Source organism: Macrosteles quadrilineatus, unplaced genomic scaffold (assembly GCF_028750875.1).
Source record: "Macrosteles quadrilineatus isolate MER2022 unplaced genomic scaffold, UCM_ALF_1.0 Scaffold_3__2_contigs__length_128488019, whole genome shotgun sequence".
Taxonomy (NCBI): domain Eukaryota; kingdom Metazoa; phylum Arthropoda; class Insecta; order Hemiptera; family Cicadellidae; genus Macrosteles; species Macrosteles quadrilineatus.
This window is the reverse complement of record NW_026542596.1, coordinates 62,312,539-62,338,145: the sequence shown is the minus strand read 5'-3', so window position 1 is coordinate 62,338,145 and position 25,607 is coordinate 62,312,539. Positions and strand designations below refer to the sequence as shown.

The 25,607-nt window shown below is 35.6% G+C and overlaps 2 protein-coding genes across 4 annotated transcripts in view; both read left to right on the top strand.

Moving 5' to 3' along the window:
* LOC128988869 (tRNA-splicing endonuclease subunit Sen34-like) lies at positions 1 to 9,862 on the top strand. The gene is made up of 5 exons (XM_054410591.1): positions 1 to 474; positions 1,978 to 2,216; positions 5,304 to 5,544; positions 7,964 to 8,125; positions 9,293 to 9,862. The coding sequence occupies exons 1-5, from the start codon at positions 372 to 374 to the stop codon at positions 9,481 to 9,483; spliced, it is 936 nt and encodes a 311-aa protein (XP_054266566.1). The 5' UTR covers positions 1 to 371; the 3' UTR covers positions 9,484 to 9,862.
* A 13,531-nt stretch (positions 9,863 to 23,393) lies between these two features.
* The window catches only part of LOC128988634 (atypical protein kinase C), a 216,970-nt gene continuing 214,756 nt past the window's right edge, over positions 23,394 to 25,607 (top strand). For all 3 annotated transcript variants that reach the window (XM_054410109.1, XM_054410107.1, XM_054410108.1), the window contains exon 1: positions 23,394 to 23,658. The gene's annotated coding sequence lies outside the window, so the exon portion shown is untranslated. The remainder of the gene's footprint in view (positions 23,659 to 25,607) is intronic.

Below are 25,607 nucleotides of genomic sequence, written 5' to 3'. Positions count from 1 at the left end.
TTTACTACAACAACCTACAATTTATTACAATTGAATCTTAACCAATGACGGTCTATTGACTATCTTTAGTTCCGAGAGGAACTAACTACGCTCCAAGAGCCGGAATTGGACTTGTCGTTCCGGAGTCGGAGTAGTTCGTTCCGGAGTTACTCGAGGCCCAAGTTCAAGTTGGTAGTTGGTGTGTGTCGTGTGAGCAGTGAGCACTGAGCCGAGCACTGAGCACTGAGCTGAGCAGTGAGCAGGTGTCTGTCGTCGTCGTCGGTTCGTTCGGTTCGGTGTCGACTCGACTCACCTACCTGTCAAGCAAATCGGCCGTTGTTATGTTTACAGTTTACATGTCGATTTAGTTTGTGTAAGTTTTAGTGTGCAATATGCAGAGAGAAATCAGAATTGAAGACAAGAGTTTAATCGATTCGAGAGAAATTACTAAAATAATTATCCAAAATGGGTCAGGATTTATTTGGAATGCCGATGGTAATGAATTAGGCCTAAACTTGGTTTCTAATAGTGCCATAAATTATTTAATACTAAAACATAATGTTGGCTATGATTTTTTTTTGTAATAATAAACAAGTACCTATGTTAATAGATGCCTTTTTCAAAACACTAACTTACTTTATAATTACTTAGCTGGAATACAAATTTTATAATGTTTTTGATCTAATCTAATCTAACCTCAAATCACTGTTTCAACTTGTGGATGTTAGCCTAAGATAGTTCATTTTACACTTAAAACAGTATGTTTTCTGTGACAAAACCTTCATGAACGTAAGTTATTGAGCTGAAATTTTATAGAATGTACCGAATTATAGCTTTGTTGTTACTGGATAAGATCAAATGATTTTTAAAGCCGGGTTTACACTATGTAGCAAAACCTGCTGTATAGCAGATTTGTGTAACATCTAGCAATGTTATATAACATTTTCTAGAGGTAGAAAAAGTTACTTTTCAAAAGTGCTATATAACACTGCTAGCAGATCCTGCTATATATAGCAAAAATTTTGCTATCCATCGGGAGTCCGTAAAGATCAAAAGAAATACGTGCTACATCTAACATACGTTTTTGCTCAGCGATCTTTGTTTACAATTGAAGGACTGGGAAGTGTCAGTGCGTGGGATCGGTAGCATTTAAACTTTGAACTGTTCCGTGGACAACCGGCGTTAGGTCATACCTAAAACGTTTTTGAAGCTACCATCACCTTATTTCGCGTTTTAATTATGGATCATTAGCAAGATCGTCATCATTAAGATCCCGTAATAAATCTGCTACACTGTACTTATTTCTTGAAGCAAGAAGAGGTTGAACCTAAAACCTTCGCTTTCGCCTCTGACTTCCTAAAAATCCTAAGATCACCGTGATAGCTACCGCCAGTAGGTCTCTTCGGCGCGACATGTCAATACGGAATACGAATTAAGTTGTGCTACATATAGCATATATAGCACGAGCACCAGAGTCACTAAAATTGTCTGTTTTTATGGCAAAAGTTATATAAGTAGCAATGTTATATAGCAAAAGTTATATAGCAGGTTTTGCTACATAGTGTAAACCTGGCTTAACTCAGAGTGCCATTTATTTTAAAGCCCAATGATCAAGAATAGTTGGGTCCTACGACTGACTTTTCTTAAATTGAACTAGGCCCTAGCGACCCTTCTGATTATCGCAGATCCTATATGTACAACTCCACTAAGTTAGATAAATATATTTTTATAACTCATATTCTCGGTTTTCATTTTATAAGTTACAAGTTACCGGTAAGTTAACTTAGGTGCCTCTAAAAAAATTTTTTATTTTATGACAACTTACTTTACTTTATTTTATTTTTTTCAATTAATCCGTGTACCGGTATCTAAAATGGTAAAAAATTTAACCTATTTGACTGCAAAATTACCCAGAACAGAATGAGATTAGTTGTTCAAATTATTTTTTAAATTTGTCGCCTAAGTATAGGCCTATGTGATGATATTATTTTCTTCCAGGTTGGTTGAAACTTCGGGAAGACCACAGAATTGTTGGTAACCTAACTGGCTGCTTGGTTGGACTTCCGAGGCAGGAAACTTTACAGGGCCTTCCATTGGTCCTGTTGCCAGAGGAAGTAACTTTATTGGTCGAGAAAAAAGTGGCCAGACTCATAGATGATTCAATTCTCACAGAACTTCCACCAGAACAAACTAAAGAGAGATACATTTCATACAAGGAACAGAACAAGAAGGAACAGGTTAGATAATCCTTCCAACAATGAAAAACTTTCCTTTATTCTAACTTTTTGGAAAATATCAATAGGAAAATAACTTATATATTTTTTTGTTCAGATATTTTATGTGACCTAGTTTTAGATAACTCAACTTTATTTTCCAGGCTTGTACATTCAGTCATAGGATAGAGGTAGGTAGCCTATTGCTGTTTAAATAATGTGAATGGACATCTTTTCAAGCTCTAAGGTAGCCCTAATTACTAGTAATATTTATGATTAAAATATTGTTGTCTTTTATTTATTTCACACGGTTGCACTATTTTTACAATAATCCTAATGCAAAATACAAGACAGCCTAATTAACACTAACTGAATGCAATGAAATAATAAATACAAAATGTTACTCGAATAAATTATGTTTATTAAGCATGCTATAGGCTACAAGAAAAAAATTTCAAAATAAACTAACAGGCAAAGAGGCTATAGTCCTAAATAACAGGCAAGAAATAATAGCCAATAAATAAAAAGACTATAAATACAGGCAGTAAATGCACTAAAAAATGGTGCTCTTTCAGATAGACTTTTTTGGCGATCACAACTGAGGTGATCCAAAGGTCAACGTGAGGCGACGAGGTTCCCAATCCAGGAGACGAGGTATCACACTGTTGTTCTCATAGTTGTTGGCATAGGCTTGAATGGCAAAGAGGTTCCTTGAGAGAGTTCCTCCCGGCACTCGAAAAGTTAATCTGACCAAACAGATCAGGGCTGACGACATCACCATTTAGAAGATTCTCGAGAAATATAATGCAACATTAGCTAATTCTGTTCTCAGAAGTAGAGATTGAAGCCACAATTGACTTTCAATATCGCTGATGGGAATTGCTGTATAGTTGTAACCTACGACGGCGCTGAAGAGCCACCAACTATAAAAAAATATTTTTCTTAATCTCTGAGAAAAAACACAGAATTCTGAGTTTAAAGTAAGAATATAACAAGTGGGCGTTCCACTCTGAGATTAAAGTCAGAATTTAACTAGTGGGCGTTCCCCTCTGAGATTAAAGTCAGAATTTAACTAGTGGGCGTTCCCCTCTGAGATTAAAGTCAGAATTCAACTAGTGGGCGTTCCCCTCTGAGATTAAAGTCAGAATTCAACTAGTGGGCGTTCCCCTCTGAGATTAAAGTCAGAATTCAACTAGTGGGCGTTCCCCTCTGAGATTAAAGTCAGAATTTAACAAGTGGGCGTTCCTCTCTGTGAAAGGAGTTAGAATTCTGAGATTTAAGTCAGAATTGAATTGTGGGCGTTCATCTCTGAGATTAACGTAAGAATTGTACTTAACTCTATCTAGTCTCTACTACTCTACTCTTCTCACGGCCACCTTTAACTCCAGGCCGCGGCTGGTAGAATTGGCAACGTTGCAAGTAGAAGAACACAGTAGAATAGACAACAGAAATGAAATTTATGTTATTTCTTTTGTCTAAGATAGTAGGGATGATAGCATCGATATGCTGATAATATCGTTGCAATAAGAGAGGAATGCCCAAAGTTCAATTCTGACTTAAGAGTTGAACGCCCACTAGTTATATTCTGACTTTTTTCTCAGAGAGGAATGCCCACTTGTTAAATTCTGACTTTAATATCAGAGGGAACGCCCACTAGTTGAATTCTGACTTTAATCTCAGAGTGGAACGCCCACTTGTTATATTCTGACTTTAAACTCAGAATTCTAAGTTTTAACTCAGAGATTACGACAAAATTTTTTTAACAGTTGGTGGCCCTTCAGCGCCGTCGTAGTAACCCATCTAGAGTCCAACCACTCTAAAAAACCTTCTTTGGATCTTCTGTAGGCAGTCACTTTGCCCATTCGTAAAGGCCTGTTCACACCGGCGAGGCCAGACGTCAGCAGACCTATTCGGTGTATTAATATGTCGCCAGTGTACTGTTCACACCGCCGCTACGTCTGACGGCTACTGTAAATAGCCGGTGAGCCGCTGCAGCATTCTCCCCACCATTGGGCGCCAGCGCCACACACTTGAAGACTCTTGCTGTCTAACATACATCTTGCCGTGCCCGAAGTAGATCATGGCGTCTCATACAGTACCATGGTGCGATCCCTCCTTCACCCTGCCATGAATGAATAGTGATAGTTATAGTAACAATGAACTGTTTTTATTATATTCGGCAACACAATCATTGAAATTGATACACCCAATAAACTGAGGAAGAAACCATTTAATGGATTATTTGATGAAAGATTATGGAAAGTTCGAGTCATTCTACAGACTGGACCAATGTGAATTTAGTGAAGTGTTGTCTCTCATCACAAAGGATGTCGTGAGGTGGATGGAAGTTGGCAGTGACAGCCTGGTGTGCTAGTGTGCATGCGCATATTCGGCGATGCAAGCTATGCATAGCTAGCCAGCGTAGCGGTAGGTAGTGCCGTAGTTCCAGTAGCTCACGTAATACGCCGGTGTGAACACTCTCTTTAAATAACATTAAGAGCTAGTTTAGCGACGTATTCCGAAAACGTATTACGTCTGGCTATGCTGGTGTGAACAGTCCTTTAAAGGGAGTCCACACAATGCTGCAATATCCAAGTACTGAGCTAACAGGCAGATGAAGAGATATCTCAGTGCTGTGATGCTGAGACCATGTTTAGAGGTGCGAATGATGGAGCCCAGTGCCCTTGATGCCTTGCTACAAATCATCTCCACATGATCAAGAAATGTAAGATTTGAGGAGAACACCACCCCAAGATCATGAACTGATGTCTTCTTGGGAATAGCACTGCCATCAATGGTGTTGTCGAAGATAATACGTCTCTTGCTACGGTTAAAGGTGATTGCAATAAATTTTCTACGGTTGTTAGTCTTTGGAGTATAACCGTGTCATATCAAAAGTAACTTTCAAACTTAAGGGTAAAGTACGTTTCGGCCTTTTTGCAGGTAGCTATCTTCAGAGCATGATTAAAAGAATACTCCGGTAATGCTCTAATGATGGTATTTTACGACTAGAAATTATGGTTTGCGAGTTACATGCATTGTAACGTTCATAACCAAATCTTAACCTACAATTTCCAGTTGAATTAGACTAATGCTACTTTCTTCCAACAGATGGATTGTTATGAAGATCAACGACGACAGCAAGTAACTTCCATGATTGACAGGATCATAGATGGAAAGCGAAGGAAGTTATTGGGTCTTAATACTAAAAAGAGAAAGAGGAGCGATGAAGGTGAGGTCGGTGAGGAAAAAATTATGGACATTGAACTGGACAGAGAAGAAATTCTGAAAAATGAGCTCAATAAATCTGCTGAGAATTTTTCCCCACCAGTCCTTGTTCAAACATTTACAAGTAAGTAACAATATATACATCTCTTAAAGTTAATTTAGAATTAACAACCCAATCAATAAATTTAGGACAAATAGTTTTGCCTTAACATAATATCCCTTATGAATGAACAAGTATTTAAAGACCTACTGCAATAAAATGAAACAAGCTATCAGTAAAGTACTATGTTCCGAAAACTAGATTTTTTTAACTGAACATCTAGGAAATTTGTCAAAAGAAGTAATATTTTAACAGCACCAAAAGTATATTTAAAATGTATTTATTAAGGCTTACTTGTCAACTTCCTTAATAATTCCTGGCAAATGCCCCATCTTTTTATCAGATACCTAACTTAATATTAATTTAAAATGTATTTGTTCGTTGTCCCTTTCTCTCCCTTCTTTATTATTACTCTACTTACCATTACAAAATCCTTGATTGTAGCCCATCTAATCACGTCAATTACATTTTTACATAACGGTACCTGTACATATTTACACTATTTACATTTTAAGTTAGCTTAGCAAAATAAACAAATTTTCTGTTGCGAAGGCCGCAAGGAGCTCTTTGGAGGAGTAAGTGAAGGGTTTCTTAAAATATTCTTTAACAGAGTAATATAGTATATTTCATTACTACGACTAAACATCTGTATTCCTTTTCATATATTTCCTGTGATTTCTTTGGTGTGTAACAATGAAAACAGCTGATTTAAATAATGAAAAAAAACCTAACAAAACACTAGCACACTTAGTGGATAAATGGAGAACTAATCGAGAGCAAGGGAAAGTAAATTTAGAGGGAAGGAAAATCAGCTGAACTTTTTACCTCCCTCTAAATTAGAGCTTGTGAAGCAATTAAAAACTTTCTTTGATATCAGCTGTTATTGAAAATAATATTGTAACTTTTGGTAAGGAGTGATGAAAAGGTTATTTTTCCTAAGCCAATTCTCATTTTAGCGAATTTCCCATATAGGGAATAAGCTACATTACTGTAGTACTCATGGTAACTCATGGTACTCATGGCCTGGACCCGGGACCGATTTAATTTTTTGTTTTGAGGTTCCTAGAGTCCAAAAACACCAACCGTTCAATTTCATATGTATAAATGGGTGTGTGTCCGTTAGCATGATAGGCCTGTCTCGAGCAAAAATGATTAGATTTAGATTAAATTCAGTATAAACGTGTAAAACATTTATTCAAACGAGTTTGCAAACCAGCATGATCGGACCATGGAAAAGGGGGTTTATGGGGCAAAAATTGGGTTTTCTCATTTTTGGCCATAAAAACATAAAATTTAGCAATTTCTTTCCGAACCATTTTGAAGAGCTTCAAAAACAAATATTTCAGTATATTGAAGCGTTATTGTGCGCCTAATGGCCATGGAGAAAATTCCAAAAAAAAATTTAAGTTTGTATTATTTTTATGGAGAATAAGTAACTTAAACTGTTGTTGTTTGCTTGTTTATGGACATATTTTGATCACGTTTGGAAAATGCTTTATTTCAAACTAAACTATTAACATTTTACAAAATGAAAATTTTTTACCCACCCTGTTGCAGCAAACCTAGAGTACTCGTTAAACTAATGCTATTTAAATAGAGAATAAGTGTGATATTTCTAAGGAGACATTTTAGTATAAATCCAATTAGGCAGATGGAAATTTGCTTAGTCTGCACATTTGCTGCAGCGGAGGTATTTTATTTTTTTATTGACTAATAGGAAATGAAACACTGCTCTATTTGAGGCAGAACCTAAGATGTTTTTATGTTCTGCGTCAGAACATTAAACATCTTGAAGGAAAGTACTGGGTGGCTATCTTTTTATCAAACTTAGGTGATTTATTATCTATTGTAACGTATAAATTTGTTTAGCGCATTTAAAAGCAGTAAAACTACAGTAGACTCCCTCTTATCCGGACTCCTCGGGACCGAGGGCAGTCCGGATAACACTTTTTCCAGTTAAACCGACGTCTTCAAGAACTCGTTAAAAAGGACCGTTTAAATGCATACTGTATACTGTATACAGTATTTGACAGTAAAATTTAGGAAAATTTAGTCCTTTAAAATTTAGGAGAGCATTGTATTTAGACACATGACTACTGGTCTCATATATCTTTCCTGTTGAGAACAGTCGTTTCAGTACTGCCCACTTCATGCCGATCTAGTCGGGTTAAACCGATGAGCTGATAAAAATTGTCCGGTTAAAGAGACGTCATTTCCGCCAATTGCAGTCCGGTTAAAAGGTGAGAAGGAGTCTTCTGTAGATGCAGCATTGGGCCGCTCAATTAATATAACCATTTTTAAGACCGTTTTAAACATTTGGTTCACACAAATCGAGCACTTGATCTTGGTTATGAATATGCCTACTGTGAATAGAGTTTTTGTTTGTTTAAAAATGTGCTTCCTTTCTGACCCAAGGGAATTAACAATATAAAAATAATTACAGGTGAACAATGGCTGGGTGATACAGACACCAAGAAAGTTATTTGGAAGTTCCCAGAATCTGATCACGAGAAGCTGAAGTATTTTGTGTTTAGGGATTTGTGGGAGAAAGGGTATTACATCACTGATGGTCACAAATTTGGTGTCGACTATTTGGTGTACCCAGGTAAAATAGCTGTAACATTTTACAAATTTCCTCATGCAACGATATAATAAATATAAGAGGTCGTCCCAATGGTCGAAAACTCAACCAAAAATATCTAATGTACAGACTTCTCTATTTTCACCCCACGCTGGAAATAAAACATGAGATTGGAATTTCTTCCATTTGTTATGATTTTCTGTTCATTTCGTTGTTATTTTGTCAACCAGCATGACAACCCATAAGGTCCATGTTATTTTTTTTATATTTTAAATTCAAATTTTGTGCTTATTTTTGAGCCTATTTTAGTTTATGAAGGAATTCTGCACATCTGCTGGCAAATATCTTTCCAACAGTATGCGTAGATTTTCCTTGCGATGCACACGAGCTGAGAAAAAAGGTTTTAAAGAAACATGCTTACCTTAATATATAGATATGCAATAACATAGACGTATACGGTATACTATAGTTTGTTCACAAAATTTAGGCGTTTTAAGGGAAAGGCTTGTATAGTCACTAGGCAGAGTAGACACGAGTAGTAATTTTCTTATATTTCATCACATTCACAACACTTTCGATTGACTTAAGTTTGATGAGAATGGACCTTTTATTGATTAACTGATTCAACATGAGTCTTTACAGATCGGATTTCATATTAATGTAAATGGCGGCATGAGAGTTTTTAATGTATATGACGCTAGACTCAAATATCTTGTTAATTTATTTGTTCTAACTAGCCGCACTAATTGAAAAAGCGGCCAGTCAATTTCCAAACATTTTAATGCCTGTTAATTTAGACTCATGCAAGGTCAATATATCTTTTTAGGCCCTACTGACATAAATACTGGAAATAAATTCAAAATTCCAACAAGCTTTTATTCTAGATTCAAACCCCATGAACAGAACATGTTAATTTGCTAGTAGTTTAGAAAAAAACTATTTTTTTTTGTTTTTCCTTTGCCTTGTCACAAAATATTCTCGTTATTTCTGTAATTACAGTACTAACCTATTTTATCAGTTATAAATGTTTAGTATGAATACTATAAACATGACAAAGCATCAATTAGTATATTCTAAAACACTTGGTGCATATTGAATTAACATTTTATACCATCATATTAGTCAGATGACATCAACATTTTACCTCTTCCATACAATACTCTCAGTCTATAAACAAATCTCGTTGTGCAGGTGACCCAGTAAAATTCCACGCTCAATTCCTGATTGTGTGTATCGAAAGTAACAGCAACATACCTCCTTCAGATCTCATTGCTTATGCCCGGCTAGGATCAACATCAAGAAAAACATTTGTTATCGCAAGTAAACTGCCTGATAAAGAAGACATATTTTACAGTTCTTTTCAATGGAATGAGAAAAGTTAACAATGCAATACAGACTGGGTTTTCATGAACGCCTAATTGTGAGTGAAGTGGAAGCTAATAAATCAACAAGAAGATCATCCAGGAATTATCTTTGTGTCTTTTCCACAAATGTCTGTCTCCATGTAAACACTAGAAGAAATCTCCTGGATGTTTAGCTCTAATTAGTATCTTTGTTTGTCTTGGAATCATCTAGAAGATTTTTGGGCTCGAGTTTGAAAAAAACCTTGCATTGGTATTGTGAGGTAAAGATACTGAAAGTGAAATAGTAATATTTTTTACCTACTTTTGTACTTCTGATCCCTCCCTGTTGCACCAAACCTAAGTACTAGTTGAACTAAGGCTGTTTAAATAGGGAATAAATGTGATATTTTTAATTTCATTTTGAAGAGTTGTTAAGCCTCCGGATTACGTTTGAATATTTATAATGGTTTAAATACCTGCATTCAGTAATCCAAAATGCTGTTTGTGGCAACTATAGTTTCGATTCACAGGGAACCATCTTCAGGCCGTACAAGGCGTCGTTATTCACCTCCGTATACGAAGGTCGTCATTTAATAAATAAGTACATAGAACACCAACACTTGAAAACGCACATTGATACAAACTTGTTTTAAACAGGTTTTAGGAATGAATAAGGTCGATAAATGCTCGATAACGTAACTTATAAAAAGTATAAAATTGTAGTAGCCTTTTTAAAGATAATAACAACACTAAAAATAAGATAATAGAACAATGGCATAAAAACATCACTTATTTATTCTGTTTGATTTTCTATTCTATCTCGGGGTTATTCCACAAGTTGCCATGATTTATTTACTAATCATTAATCACTCAACCACAAGCTACTATAAGTCGGCCACTTAGAAAGCGACCTCTTCTAGCATTGGTAAAGCTAAGTTGTCACGACTACTAATCACCCAATCGCAAGCATTATGTCGTCTGCCGCTGTGACCTGTGACAGACAGATGTGTACTATATGGGATATGATATAAGTATAAGATGCTTATTGCAGTTGTACTCAACTCAAGCTTTGCGTTTGCAATGGGGGGGGGGGGAGATATTTTGATATAATTTGCTTCTTTAAATTTACGGTATACTATAGTATTACACATCTACCATAGCCGTAATGTTCCACCACTTCACCTAAACAACAGAATAAAATAAATTATTAAAAGTTCACAAAATAAAAATAATTATTCTAGAAATTAAAAACATAAACATAACTGTAAACAATCCTACTTTGACAGTTCTCATTGCATATCACAGTGTTGGCCTATGTTGCTGCTTACTTAAAATTAGCTGTTTTCATAATTTCCAAAAAAATATAGAGCTGCACCCTGTTGGTAAATCTTATAACTTTTAATGCTTTTGCATATCATAGAACCAACTTTTTAAATTGAAACAGCTGACTAAATTCTTTAATTCCCTTTAAATATGAATCCTTGAACTACAAAGCCATTGGGGCGGAGCTCGAAAGGATTTTTGAAATAAGAATATACCTATATGTTAATCGGCAATGTGAGCTATCATCATGCCAAATTTCAGCCCGATCCGTCTAGTAGTTTATGCGTGATTGAACTTCAAACAAACACACAAACTTTCACATTTATAATACTAGCTGGCCCGACTGACGTCGTCCTGTCCTAATGTGGTTTTATGTCAAATGCTCGTTCATTTTCAAGATGAGCTCGTTCGCATGGCTTAATCACGTCCTGGGTTCGCTACGCTAACTCGCATCCGGGTTGAAGTTTAATAATGTCTGAAAGTTTCATTACAATCTGTCAAACGGTTTCGGAGTCCATAAAAGACAAACAAACAAACATACATTGGATTTTATATATATAGATTAGTAAGAAGTATAAAATATATATACGTCCGTTAGCATGATAACTCGAGCAAAAATTATCCGATTTTGATGAAATTTGGTGTAAACGTGTACCAAACATTTACATTTATATTCAAACAAGTTTGCGAACCAGCATGATCAGACTATGGTAACGGGAGGTTTTATATGGTAAAAATAGGTTTTTCCCATTTTTGATCCAAATACCCCCGCCGCAGCAAACCTGCCGACTAAGCGAATTTCCATTTGTCTGAATTGATTTTCAGTTAAATATATTTTAATAACATTAGGTTTAACGAGTACCTAGGTTTGCTGCTACAAGGAAACTAATAAAGTGTGTTTTTGAGTAAAATATTGATAGCTTAGTACAAAATAAATAAATTTGCCAAGTTTGATCAAAATATATCCATAAACAAGCAAACTACAACATTTGACAATATTCTCCATAAGAATAACATGGGAATTTTAAATTTACAATTTTTTTAATTTTCTCCGTTACTAATAATCGAACAAAAATACTTTTATATACTAAATTATTTGTTTTTTTAAGCTCTTTAAAAAGGTCTAAAGAGAAATCGGGAAATTTTGTGTTTTGAGGGTCAAAAGTGAGAAAAACCAATTTTTACCCCATAAAACCCCCCGTAAAGCCCCGTTCCCATGGTCCGATCGTGCTGGTTCGCAAACTCATTCAAGTTTATCCCGCTTTACACCTTTAAACCAAATTTCATCAAAATCGGACAAAAATTACTCAAGTTATCGCGTTCACGGACGTATATATATATATATATATAAGTCTATATATATATACATATATACAAATTTGAACGAATGGTGTTTTTGGCCTCTGGGGACATCAAAATGAAAAAGAGTAAATCGGTCTCGGGTCTAGGTCTTACCGTGCCACCTACGGTAATAGCTACTTCCCTTTGGAAATTCGCTAAAAACATAAAATTTAGCAATTTCTTTCCAAACCATTTTGTAGAGCTTAAAAAAACAAATAATTTAGTATATTGAAGAGTTATTATGCGCCTAATGGTTACGTAGAAAAAAAAAATTAAATTTAAAATTCCCATGTTATTCTTATGGAGAACAAGTAAACTGTTGTAGTTTGCTCGTTTATGAACATACTTTGATCAAATTTGGAAAATGTTTTTATTTCTTACCAACTAGGAAGCGGGGGGAATTGGGAGGTATGTTTTACAAATGTATCTGGTTAGGCCACTTTTCCTATTTTTGTTGTTAAATGCCTACTTAATTAATTTTATAATACAAAAAGCTATCTTTTTCATGTTTTATTTTTTTCCCGCAATTCCCCAAAAAAATTTAAAAAAATTAAATGTTTTTTACCACCCAATTACCCCGATGGGGGTAATTGGGTGGTAGGTCAACAATCCATAAACACTAAATGCTAATTAAAGTTGGGAAATTGGGTGTTATAAAGGAAACTAAAAGCAACATTTTTAACTAGGTTTGATAAAAAACAAACAAAATTTACCATAAATTTTGTGGCGACAAACATATTTTTCCTAAACTACGCACATAAAAAAAAATCTTTAACCACAATTAAATATTATGGCCTACAGTTTTTAAATTCATAATATAAAGAGTACATTAATAATATTAACAGGAAAATAGGGACAAATGTTTCTCTAATAAGGTTTAAATTATGTAATATGGTCTCGAAACTTTACAAAATGAGGCACGATTTTCCAGTCCTTCGCATGATATAAAACAAGGGAGGCTGTATAAACTAATGTACTGTAGGCCTAATGCATTAGTTTACTACATCAGCTCAGTCGCTACTACAGTCTTTATGCCTATTTAAGTAACTATAATACAATTTTGTGACTTTTTTAGGTCTTCTGGGTTCAGTCCAATGTGACGTGAACTCACGGGTGTTGGGTGGTATAGGGTTAATGGTATTGGTATAGGGGTAATTGGGTGGTAGTGGTGAAATACCAAAACTAAAACTCTAGTGTGAATTATATTCATAAAATATTATTATTATTGCCTTTTTTAATTAAATTAAGCCAAGGAAACAGTATTAGCTCTGTTTTAAAATTTACCACCCAATTTCCCGTAAGGGGGTAATTGGGTGGTAACATTTTTGAAAATAAATAAATAAATTAGAAGTAGTTTTATTATGAAAATAAGTATTGGGCATGTTCTTTGGTATATTTTTATTCATTTTATGGTGAAAAATAATGTAATTTCACATGTATGAAAATTTTAATGCATTTTATATGAAAGATTGAAAAAGTTTGCATACCACTTTTAGAATCGCGAAATGACAAGGGTCCCTAAAACTATTTCCCTCCTTTAAATGTTTAAAGGTACAAATCTGAAAAGGTTATGGCTTATTCTTGAAGAGATTGGCTGTCCATACATGTCATTTAAATGTTAAAATATCAATAATTAAAAAATATAAAAATTGTTAAAAATTTTACCACCCAATTACCCCGCCCACCCAATTCCCCCCGCTTACCCAACATTTAACAAAAAAAAGAGTTTTACCCTCCCTGATGCAGCAAACCTAAGTACTTGTTAAACTTATTCTATTTAAATAGGAAATAAATGTTATATTTTTTAGTAGACATTTTAGTGTAAATCCAATCAGGCAAATGGGAACTCGCTTAGTCTGCAGGTTTGCTGCGACGGGGGTATTTAAAACTTAAACAGGCTATTATTTATAAAATCTAATATATAAAATTCTCGTGTCACAGTGTTTGTCTGCAAACTCCTCCGGAACGACTTCACCGATCGTTATGAAATTTGGTGTGTAAATTCTGTAGGTATGCGAATCGGACGTAAACTATTTCCCGTTTCGAAATTCTTAAAAGGGCTCCGCCCCAGTGGCTCTGGAGTTTCCCATGTTAACCTTATGAGAAATGGAATTAATGAATCTTAACAGCTGTTTCAATTAAACAAGTTGGTTCTGTTCTATGATGTTCAATAGCATTAAAGTTACAAGGATTACCAACAGGGTGCAGCACTATTATTTCTTTTACATTTTTATGACAACAGCTAATTTGCAACCAAAAGGTGAGTGAGCGTAGCGAACGAACTTCAACCTGGAGGCGAGTTAGCGTAGCGAACGAGCTAACCTGAAGGCAAGTGAGCGCAGCGAACGAGCTCCAACCTAAAGGTGAGTGAGCGTAGCGAACGAGCTCCAACCCAAAGGTGAGTGAGCGTAGCGAACGAACTTCAACCTGGAGGCGAGTTAGCGTAGTGAACGAGCTAACCTGAAGGCAAGTGAGCGCAGCGAACGAGCTCCAACCTAAAGGTGAGTGAGCGTAGCGAACGAGCTCCAACCCAAAGTTGAGTGAGCGTAGCGAACGAACTTCAACCAGGACGTGATTGAGCGATGCGAACGAGATCATCTTGAAAATTAAACGTAACGGTACTTTCTTTCCATCGGTCTGTATTAGGGGAAACCTATAACTGAGGCGATACAAAGTTCGCCGGGTCAGCTAGTATTTCTATAATATTCTTCAAAAAGGCGTTTAAAGTGTTTTTAAAAATATTTTTACCATTACAATTCTATAAATATTCTTAAGTTAGCCTATATTTTTTAGGTAAACAAAATATTTTAAAAACTTTTACATAAAAAACTAAATTATTGTGTCTTAATATATTAAAAATATTTTGTAAATAAATTCAACCTTAAACTATTATGTTAACATATTATTAAAAAATTTAAAAAAAAATGTAAAAGTTTTTTTTAAAAATAATATTAATATATATAAAATATTTTTAGGATGTATATATATTTCAAAAATATTTATAAAATATCCTTGTGCTGTCTGGGAAGTCAGTCCATCCAGCATGTCTACCAAGCCAAGTGTCTACATCAGTTTTATAGCTGGTCTGATGGCAGTGGATGAAGCCATGGACACTGCATACCTGCTAGGGTTGATGTTTGATGCAGGGCCAATGCCTTGCAAGGAGCAGCTTATGAACAGCAGTAAGGAATGGAAAACTCCAGAGCCACTGGGGCGGAGCCCTTTTGACGGATCTGCACCAAACTTCACATCTTTGATCTTTGACTAATGGGTATTATCTAATGAATTAGTCTTTTTTTATATAATCTAAAATTATCACAGTAAAAGAAAATTCACAAATTGCTATTATTAAACGATGTTTGATGATATGTGTATAAAAAATCATATCTATCCAGTATAAAAAAATTGCAATATGTTCACTCAACTTAAAACAGATGTGCAAAAGTCAGGAAAATAACAACATTTTTATTGTCTGTACAAAACCAAATGTAATATCAAACAACTCTAGGACTCTAAAACATTGTGTTTCACTCCTTGTAAATAAGAAGGTCGACAGCCCTGCCAAGACATGCCTGTGGTCCTCAGCTTGTATCCTGAGCTCTTCAACTGTACACCTCGTTGCAAAGTTCGTGGTGGAATCTTGAAGGTAGATATGTGACAGCGTGACTTTGGTCGGGCATGACAATCTCACAAACTATAGTGATGCCAAACCTAGTCTCTACCCTTTTGGCATCGACGATTGTGTAGCCGTCCTTGTTTTTAAGGTCTTTAGTAGATATACAGGCAGTGATGGCACTTGCTGTAGAGCTAGAAGCTTCTCGTTCAAAGTTGACATGATTCTGAAACAAAACACCATGTTTTTGATAAAATATAATTAATCTTAAACATATTATGAATACTGTGAAATTAATATTCTTCTTTTTACTTTACAGACTCCCCCTCAGTCGTCCATTTTATGGATAATAAAAACCCAAACTGGGATAAATGAGGAAGCGAACTATAACCCTTCATTAGTCCCAGTCTTGGGGAGACTCGAGGAGGAGGAGCCCTTGCCCCCTATGTTGGAGACACCAGAGGAGGAGCCCTGCCCTATGATGGAGAGACCTCCACGTGTCCGCCCTCGTCGCTCGAAGAGGGTCTCCAGGAGGCCGCAAGACCAGCCTCCGATGTACTCGGGAGACCAGACGCGGGCGAGGAGGTGTGTGAAGAGAAACAAACGGAGGTCTCTCCAAAATAACACAAAAAAAATTGTTGGACAAATGGTTATTTCCAAGAAAAATATTTATAAAATAAAATTTAAAGTCAAATAAAAAATTTAAATGATCTGTGTATATGTTCCTAGAAACCCAAATTTTAAGAATATTTTAGTATTAGTTTTGTATAAGTGAGAGCCAAATAAAACTCATAAGTATATATCATAGTACCAAACACAGAATCCAGAACGTGTTAACTTTAAATAAAACCAAGCTGGATACGAAATAGGTTTTATGCTATAAACGTGCATGTTTGGCAAACAATAACACAAGTTGAGATGTGAAAGATATGCAAACTGTGTTAGCAACTAGATTCACTATAAAATATATGTAGGCAGAAAAACCCTGCTCCATATAAAGACTGGAACCTTGTAACGACATATGTTAATACTAAAATTATTAACTCAAAGTATTAAGAAAATGTAAGTACAGATGAAAGATGTGTAGACAAACAAATATTGCATATAAACTCTGTATTGAAGTTTATTGAAAGAGAAAAAATCCTAGCTCGACTGATTTTGAGCATTTATTATAATCAGTTAAAATCCAACTCCCAGATAGTCAAGTTATATCTGAACTATGAGTAGTGTTGAGTCAGTAGACTGTCCTTAGTAAAAATAAAATCCCAAAAAGTATTTCTACAAAATACTATTTACCTATTGAAAAAGCAGTAGCGACATGAAATAATTTTATGCTCAAAATAAGAAAATACATGTAGATTGGACAACCCTGTTTCTGATTTTAACCCTTAGACCACTCTGTAAAACATATGGTGTGCTAAAGCCTAAATTAAAAATTTTATTTTTAAAACATGATAGTATAGATGATAAAAGAAATAAATGTAAATATTATATATAAAATATACTGTAACTGTAGTTTACTAAAGAAAAAAACCCTAGCCTGTTTCAATTTAAATATTTACTACAAACAGATAAACTCTGAATTAGTTGCACTGTTAGTTGATGTGATTAAAGTAGAAAACAAAAGCGTAAACAAATATTGTTATAAAAACAACACTTACAGTGTTGAAGAGAAGGTCGAAGATGGCTGTCTCTTGAAGTGTTGAAGTTGTTGAAGTAGTAGTGTGGTTCGCGAGCAAGCAACATCCCATATATAGGAGTACTGTAGCCTTCCCTCCACCCAATTACACCACAGCCTTTCACCAGTTCCCTTCACTGTCCTATGCAAGTGCCTCCACTTTACAGCCTTGTGTAAGTGAGAGGCCAACGAGTAAGCAGGCTGTTTGGAGATGTCAGGCATAGTTCGCCAGTCCACTTGCAGTCTGCTCACATGGAACAGTAATGTACTTGTGTCGTCTGCAAAGAGGCATTCTTCCTATCTACTCAGGCTCGAGACAAACATCAGACAGTCTGCCTTACTCTTGCCAATTTCTACGCTCCACCCATACACGTTGACTCTCTGATCGCATACTTATAAAAGAACTTCGTAGTGCTGCAGTGACGCCCTCTACGAGGGCCGAAATCGCCAGTGGTGAGACGTACATTCTGCGAGTCCTGTTGCATCTAGCAAGCCTACAAAAAGAAAACCGCCTTCACATACTAGCCAAATAGCTGAAATGCTAAACTGACTAGAAAAGCATTCTTCATCTCAACTACCTACACTACCAACGCCGCCCTCAGTAGAGAGAGACAGTCCTCCAGCATCCACCTCACATCCACGCCTTACATAGGAATTTGAAAAAAGCCCTCAACACAGCACGTGACTATACTATCAAATGTGATGGTTTGGTTTGTTTCCCGACCTGGAGCTGTTTGTGAAGGCAGCGCTTAAAACTGTGAAGTCAATCCTCACCAGAGAGCTGGACATCTCAAGATCACTCAAATACAACCTGGTTTTGGAAGTTCGTTACGAACATCCCGAAGATGGAACAATTTCAACGAGAAACTTCAGCTGCTCCACAGTGATGGTGCCAAGCTGCTCCAAGAGGAAGACGAAGCTATATAGCGATGAAAAATCAGGTTGGATCCTACTAAGTAAATTTACATATAAGGAACCTGGTGCTTCGAGCTACGTGCCTTTGCCTAAATCAATTGCCAAACGTTATATATAATGACTGACGAAAGAGCGTAAAAAACATGGAAGAGGCTACAGAATGTGATCTTTGTTGTCGATGTTTGACGATGCATTGCCTGACGCACAGTAAAATGTGCCGATCACGATCACTTGCCTAACTCAAAGTTTAGACACTCACTGTGTAACAAATGTAACTTGAGTTGTAGAATAGTAGAATCCCCAATTTCATTCCAATTATTTGGATTCATAACCTCCAACTACGACCAAATCAAGTGTTCATAATTAGCAATGAGTATGTACCGAACCGAAGGGCTGTGAAGTTCGTAAAATTGATAGCTATATCGGTGAAAATCGGAAGATATGTGGCTACGATTTCTCAACAGTTTCCGCATGATGTCAGCCAGCCTTGATGAACTAGTTAAAAATAAATTTATTCAAAGTGCTAGGCTTTTACTTGAAGAGCATACAAACTCTTGTGCATTAAGGTTATCCATACAACTATATGTTAACTCGGAATCCAGGTTTGAAGAAACCAGTCTACCTCTCAGAGAGGCTTTTGCAAACAAACTAAATGATTCTGAAGTGAGTGACAAAGACTATATGCCCAAGAGGTTTGGACGAAATTAAAATTCACAAACTTTGGTTGCTACCATGATTTCTATTTAAACTTGATATTTGTCTCCTCACTGATGTCATGAATTCTTTTAGATCTATATGCTACAGACATTATGGCTTGGATGTGGCACATTTCTGGACCGCTCGATCGTTAACATGGCAAGCTATGCCATAGACCGTTTTATCTATGGCTATGATCAAACACACTGGTATTGTCTTGGAGTTAATGTGCGACTACGACATGGTACTGTTAGTAGAGGCGTAGAGGCATGTCAATTGGAGATGAGGACTCGTGCAAAGTTACAGACGTTGGGCACAGGCAAACGACGAGCTGTTGGAGAACATCCTGATGACTACGATCCAGACAAAATGAAATCATGGTTACTTTTATTATGATGCAAATAATTTGTATGGGCTTTATCCCAGTAGGTACCTACCAGTTTCCTCATACAAGTGGGAAGAAAATCCACACAATGTCGTCTGGTCAAACCTTCCATCAGACTTCCCTTTAGGATATATCATATTATGTAATATTGAGGTTCCAGATAGCGGGCATGATAGATTAAATGACTTCCCTCAACGAATGAAACCACCGGATAGTAAGGAAAAACTTATGACCACACTCTTCAAGAAGGAATGTGTGTTGGTGGGTTCAAAAGTGAGTGAGCAAAAGAATGTTTATAGAGCAAGAGCTGCATCAAACACCTCAATCTTCTTCTTTTCCACCAATTTGATAGTATATTTTATGCTTTCACTGAAGATACTGCGATACACAGCTTACTTGCATGACACCTTCATGGTCATAGGTACAGAACACAGAAGTCAAAGGCAAAAATGGACCCTGGCCCCATTATAATTATTTTAACATAACTTGATAACTTATTTTTAGATTAAAGGAACAGTGGCAGATCTAGATCAGTCACAAGGGGAGGGGCGAACCAGTAGGTCTGAAGGGCGTTCGGGGGTACCCCCCCCCCCCCCCGAAAAATTTGTGTAAACTAAGTCTCCAAAATGACAGTTTTATACAATTTCTTTGTCCAAAGTTAGTGAAACAAATTATTTCACGAAATTATGCTCTACTGTATGCAGTAAAAGAATATATTTTTGCGTATGCCCGAGCAGGGGGGGGGGCGGTCGCCCCCTTCGCCCCCTCTGGATCCGCCACTGTTAAAGAAGCATTTCAGCTAGTTCAACTCTTTGTTCATAATTTGGATTGGTATACCTGAATTTTATCATCATTATTAAAACTGTGACCTTTGCATTCATATTCAGCTGCGTATCCCATAAAAGCCTGTGTTGCTGACTAAATACGATAAAGCAATTAAATGAATTGTCTTTTGGTCTCTTAAGGATGAAATAGTTATGAAGAATTGATTTTATAATTGACTTCTATATTTACCGAAGTCTTTTATCAGCAAAAAAAAAAAAAAAACAATACATGATTAAACAAAAACTCTTACAAATACACCATCATCCTAGACTTGCTGTAGCTAATGTCAATTTTTAGTTAATTAGTGTAGACCTATGTAATTCTTGAACGTGTTTTAAATAAAAAAAATAAGTCTTTTAGTACAAGAATAGGTCCAGATTTAATTTTATTCATTGCTTTTTACAATTATATTACTGCGTGTAGCATTATAGATCTGTAAATTGTTGGCAAAATATAGCAATTCTTTAAAAACATCAGGGCAAACACCAGACACCCATTTCAGGAGACCTTAAAAATCTTATGGAAGTGACCATCAGCCAAATCAGGTCTGCAAAATGTCAACACGGAAGCAGGTCAGGCAGCCATTGCTTTTGGGCTCATCCAAACTGCGGGCTGGAGAGACCATCTTCCACAGAAGCGTGGAGTTAAAAATGGCCGTGGTGTTGGAGGTAAAGGTGAAAGCCAAAATCAATTTGTTCGGTTTAGCCCGAAATTCACAAAGTCTAAGGATGTGGTCGAACTTGTATAATACTCCTGAATACTAACTTACTAAGTGTCTCCTTATTTCTTATGTAGTATCTTATTTTTGGATAAAAAGTTTCTTCAAGACGACTGTGAGCCAGCGTGGAAATTTATACACGGCCACATTTAACTCCAGCCGCGGCATTTGAAGTGGCAACGTCGCAAGTAGTGTTGTGTGGTCAAAAACGATTCGCGGACCGAGGAGCGCACAATACCTCCTCTAATGGGAGGTCATAAATAAAAACCGTAGGGGTAGGACCGAGGAGCGCAGAGGTACCTTGCGCTCCTTGGTCCGACCCGTGCAAGGAACTAATCCCCTACTTATACGGATTAAAAGAGACAATGTCTGGGTCGACCCTGCGAGTAAATCCCATAAGTCGCGCCTCACGAATACACCACTTAAAAATAAAAATATAAGGAGTAATTTTGAAACTATAAATATTTTAACGAGACAATTCAAAAAACTGTATTCGAAGTAGTTATCTTAAAAACAATTTGTTTTGTACGACGTTAATAAGCCCATTAACATACAGAAAACCGCATATTTTTAGTGCAGTTTAATACAAATTAAAGAATATTTATCACTAAATATTATGTAACTAAATTTGCATTATTTTATTATGATTAAAATCATATTAGATTATGTGAGGCAGTTAAACTTTCTCTATGAGAATTATCAAATAATGTAGGCTTAGAGTATTTTGTTTTGCAGGTATAGTTTGTATAATTTTAAAATAGCTTTGAAGGCATGACGACTATTGCTTATAACGTGCATGATTCTTCTTAATTTGTCCTTATCCTCTCTCTACCCGTGATTCACCCTACGTCCTGCGGAAACACCTGACATTTTCTATCAGGTGTTATGATATTCAATGGCTCAATACTACCGGTTCGTACTATTTAGGAACAACGCATACCATTCTTGAAACTAATTCTAATTCTTCTATTGATAAAGAGCTATCTCATAACCTTACAAATAAAAATATGTTGGACGAGTAAAATGCATAACTTCTGGTACAATTGAAAAGAGCTAGTTCGTTTAGATTTTTTCCACACGTTTTCTACCTTTGCACGTTTTGGTATGATATTGGACAAGTTTTCTTATAAGTCTTTCCTGTGACTTTCCTGTCTACTTCAACTTTACACCTAATCTAGTAGACTTTCCAGGAAGCGTTCTATATATCATAAAGAAATTACCCATAAAACTAAGATGTAAAATTCAGGTTTGTTTTCTATTAATGGTGTGTACATGTTGAAAGCAATTACTTGTATTAATGGATTTATATTAACTGAGGATTTTACAAACCATTCCTGCATAAAAAATCGTATATTTAATAACGAGGGGACCCATTGCAAATTTGCACATTTTAATAGGGTTAACCACATTTTCGAAGGTAAAACTAACTATTCAATACCCCTCTCTTTTCAAAGATAATCTCTGTTAAAAGCAGCTATTAAAAGTGAATAAACTTACTAATTTACAATAAATTCAATTAATTTATTTTAGATCCACGCCATGAAGACTAAAGTCACCTACCTTATCCAAGTCGCAACTATCAAAAAGTAGCCTATTTATCATACATTTTTATTAACTGTTTTATAAACAAAATCTAAATGTGGTTCAACATTCAACTGAAGGATCAGCTTTTACATTGCAATTTGAATTCGAATGTGAAAGTGTACGGCTTGTTAATTTGTTGATACAATATTAGTAGTTTAATTGGTAATAAATAAGTTGCACTAGAAAAATATGCCTGAATCAATGGTGTAGTCAGTGAGGCGCGACTAATAAATGGGATTTACTCGCAAGCATTGTCTTGTTCAACCCTCGTAAGTAGGGGATTAGTTTCTTGCCCGGGTCGGACCAAAGAGCGCAAGCACCTCTGCGCTCCTTGGTCCTACCCCCGACGAATTCTCCGGCCAAGGGGTTGACAGTTTTACGACTTGCGCTCCTCTGTCCGTTTCCCGTCAAAAACTGCCAAAAATATGTAATGTTAAGACTTCTTTATTTTTACCTCAAGCTGTAGATAAAACATGTGATTAGAATTTTTCCATTTGTTTTCATTTTCTGTTAATATTATTTCGTTGTTATTTAGTCACCAGCATGGCAACTTATAAGGCCCATGTTAATTTTTTTAAAATTTAAACTAATTTTTAATGTTATTTTTTAGCTTTTTAATTTTAATTTATATATATAAATATATATAGTATATACACTCATCCTTCACTAATATTTGGGTTAAAATAAAAAATACGCACCTATTATTGGCGTCCCCATCTTAAAAAATTGATATAACTGCCTGTATAATAATATTGAAATTCCTATGAATAAAATAAGTCTTGCTTCTGTCCTGTGTGTAAGGCTTGCAACAATGTGTTTTTTTTCATATGAGTCATATGATTTTTATTTTCTTTCTAAGGAATTTGGGAAATGTGTCGTTTGGTTTGGTTGTGGTTTTTTCGTTGATGTTGATAGATATTTGTTGGTTATTTATTTACCAATTAGTTGTTAAAACACATAGAGACCTATTAATTCTCCTCGCCAGTGTTCTTATTCAATATCCAGCTTAAGTTGAAAAAAGAGTGAACATCAAATAGTATTTACATCTATGTACTATGACAATAAATGAGTGTCTTATTTTCGCAGTAGTTGGCTAGGTCATCAGTATTTTGAATGTAATTTAACATTGGATTTAGGTAAGATACTTTATATTTTCCTTAAATTTAACTAGCCTGTGATTAAGTTTACAGATAAGTATGATAGTTTTTATTAACTTAACTTATTTAGCCAATTACTTATTATTGGACAGGCCTAGGCCTAGGCTGTCATAGGAGTAACTTAGGTCTAATACAATTTCAAGTGGTTTGGTTTGAATGTTTTTTTAGCTTAGTATATAATCTATGAAGTTCATCCTATTATTTGATTAATATTCATCTTTAAATCTAAAGTAGGTAGGCCTAGAGAAGATTGTAAGTTATATAAGGCTAGGCCTAACTTAGCTAGTGCCTGTCATAGGCTTGAAGTCAGTGTTGCCGTTTTGCGCGTAGTTCCGCTTTTTGCGCGGATTTTGGGGGCTTGCCCGGATCAGGGCTGTGAGCGGGTTTTTCACGGATTTCACCCAATTGTAACTTAAAGTTTTTAAAAACATTTTGGAATTTCAACGGTAAATCGGGACACTTTGTACTTTGTGACTCAATATGAGTAGGAGTTAATGATCATAATATAGTGCATTCATGAATGATCGATGATATTTTTCCGGTTTAAGTTTAAGTTATTGTTCTTTTCACTCCCTTTACTTCTACGCCTACAGTTTGTCACTTCAAGAGATTGAATTGTTTTCTAGGGATGGTACCTGTTCTAGTGATTTTCATTCAGACGTTAGTTGGTGGCAACATTGCTAACCTAACCAAACATAAACAAAACAAAATAACCAACATAACGTTTGACATAATGATGTTTAAGATAAATTTATCTTAAACCTCATAACCCTCAAATAACTTAGCAAAGCTGTTGAGTTTATGTTTGTCTACTGAAATTAATTACTGTGTAGGGTCTATACAAATATTAGTTACACTTAACTTAGGGCCTACGACAACGACAAGTCAGTCAGGACTCAGAACAAGTACAGTAGGTACCTTCCAGGTTTCTTGTAATAAACTTGTGTTCAGGACAATAAGTTAGTTTCCCTATGTAATTTTTAAAATTAAGTATTAAAAGCATTAGGCTACCTATATTTTTTCACTGAATATTTTTTTGTAGGCTATCTTTTCAATTAGGCCCTACCTATGCTAATAATACTGTGTGAAGCACACATCAAGTGTAAACATCCTGTAACAGGGTTGGTACGGTCAGGGAAAACCTGGAAAAGTCAGGGAATTTTGGAAAAAATCTGGAATTTCTCTTGAAAGACTACATTTTTTACAGATATGCTGCATTTTGCATCCATGTCTCAATACTTGGTCAAAAACCTACAAGTTAGACGAAAACATCGTGAACCTACCATCGATATAAAAAACATCGAACATCGCAGACATTCTATCATCACCCTCTGATTACTGGCTTTAATTGAACGCACCGAGCTAGTTAGTACCGTGATGTGCGGAAGGATAGGCCTACATTCATCGTTTCAATTTCAATACGATACTGAATACAATTCCTCATTGAATTCATACCAATACCGATTCAACCTTTTATAAACTAAAAAAACTGCAACTTGTAGGATTTTATAAAAAAAATATTTAGGCTAACTTATCCTGTTAGCCTAGTTGAAACATTTAATAGGCCTAGTTTAGTTTTGTACTACTTTTTGTCTCCGGTACAAGCATGGTAGTTATTTTTCCAATATCACATGTTTCTTCCGATATAAACCGATGATATCGCAAGCAAAATATCGATATATATCAGTATCAGAAGCACTGTATCGTCTATCTGCCAGTGTCAAGTCAAGGCCAAGTAGAACATAAAGTGTGAGGTTAAGTTAGTTGGTACTCTTACTTTTTCAGATTCCAGATGTTTAATTCTTTTCTTATTGGTTTTATGAGTAAACTATTTAGGCCAACATTTTTTCTAATAATTCTTGACTCTGACTATTCGATATCGTCTTACGGTATACCTGGAAAAAGTATAATATCAGTCTGGAAAACCT

Coding starts and splice junctions, on each gene's coding strand:
- LOC128988869 (XM_054410591.1), top strand. CDS start 372: ATGCAGAGAGAAATCAGAATTGAAGACAAGAGTTTAATCGATTCGAGA. Junction 5,545..7,963: donor CCTTGTTCAAACATTTACAA/GTAAGTAACAAT, acceptor AAATAATTACAG/GTGAACAATGGCTGGGTGAT. Junction 8,126..9,292: donor CGACTATTTGGTGTACCCAG/GTAAAATAGCTG, acceptor CTCGTTGTGCAG/GTGACCCAGTAAAATTCCAC.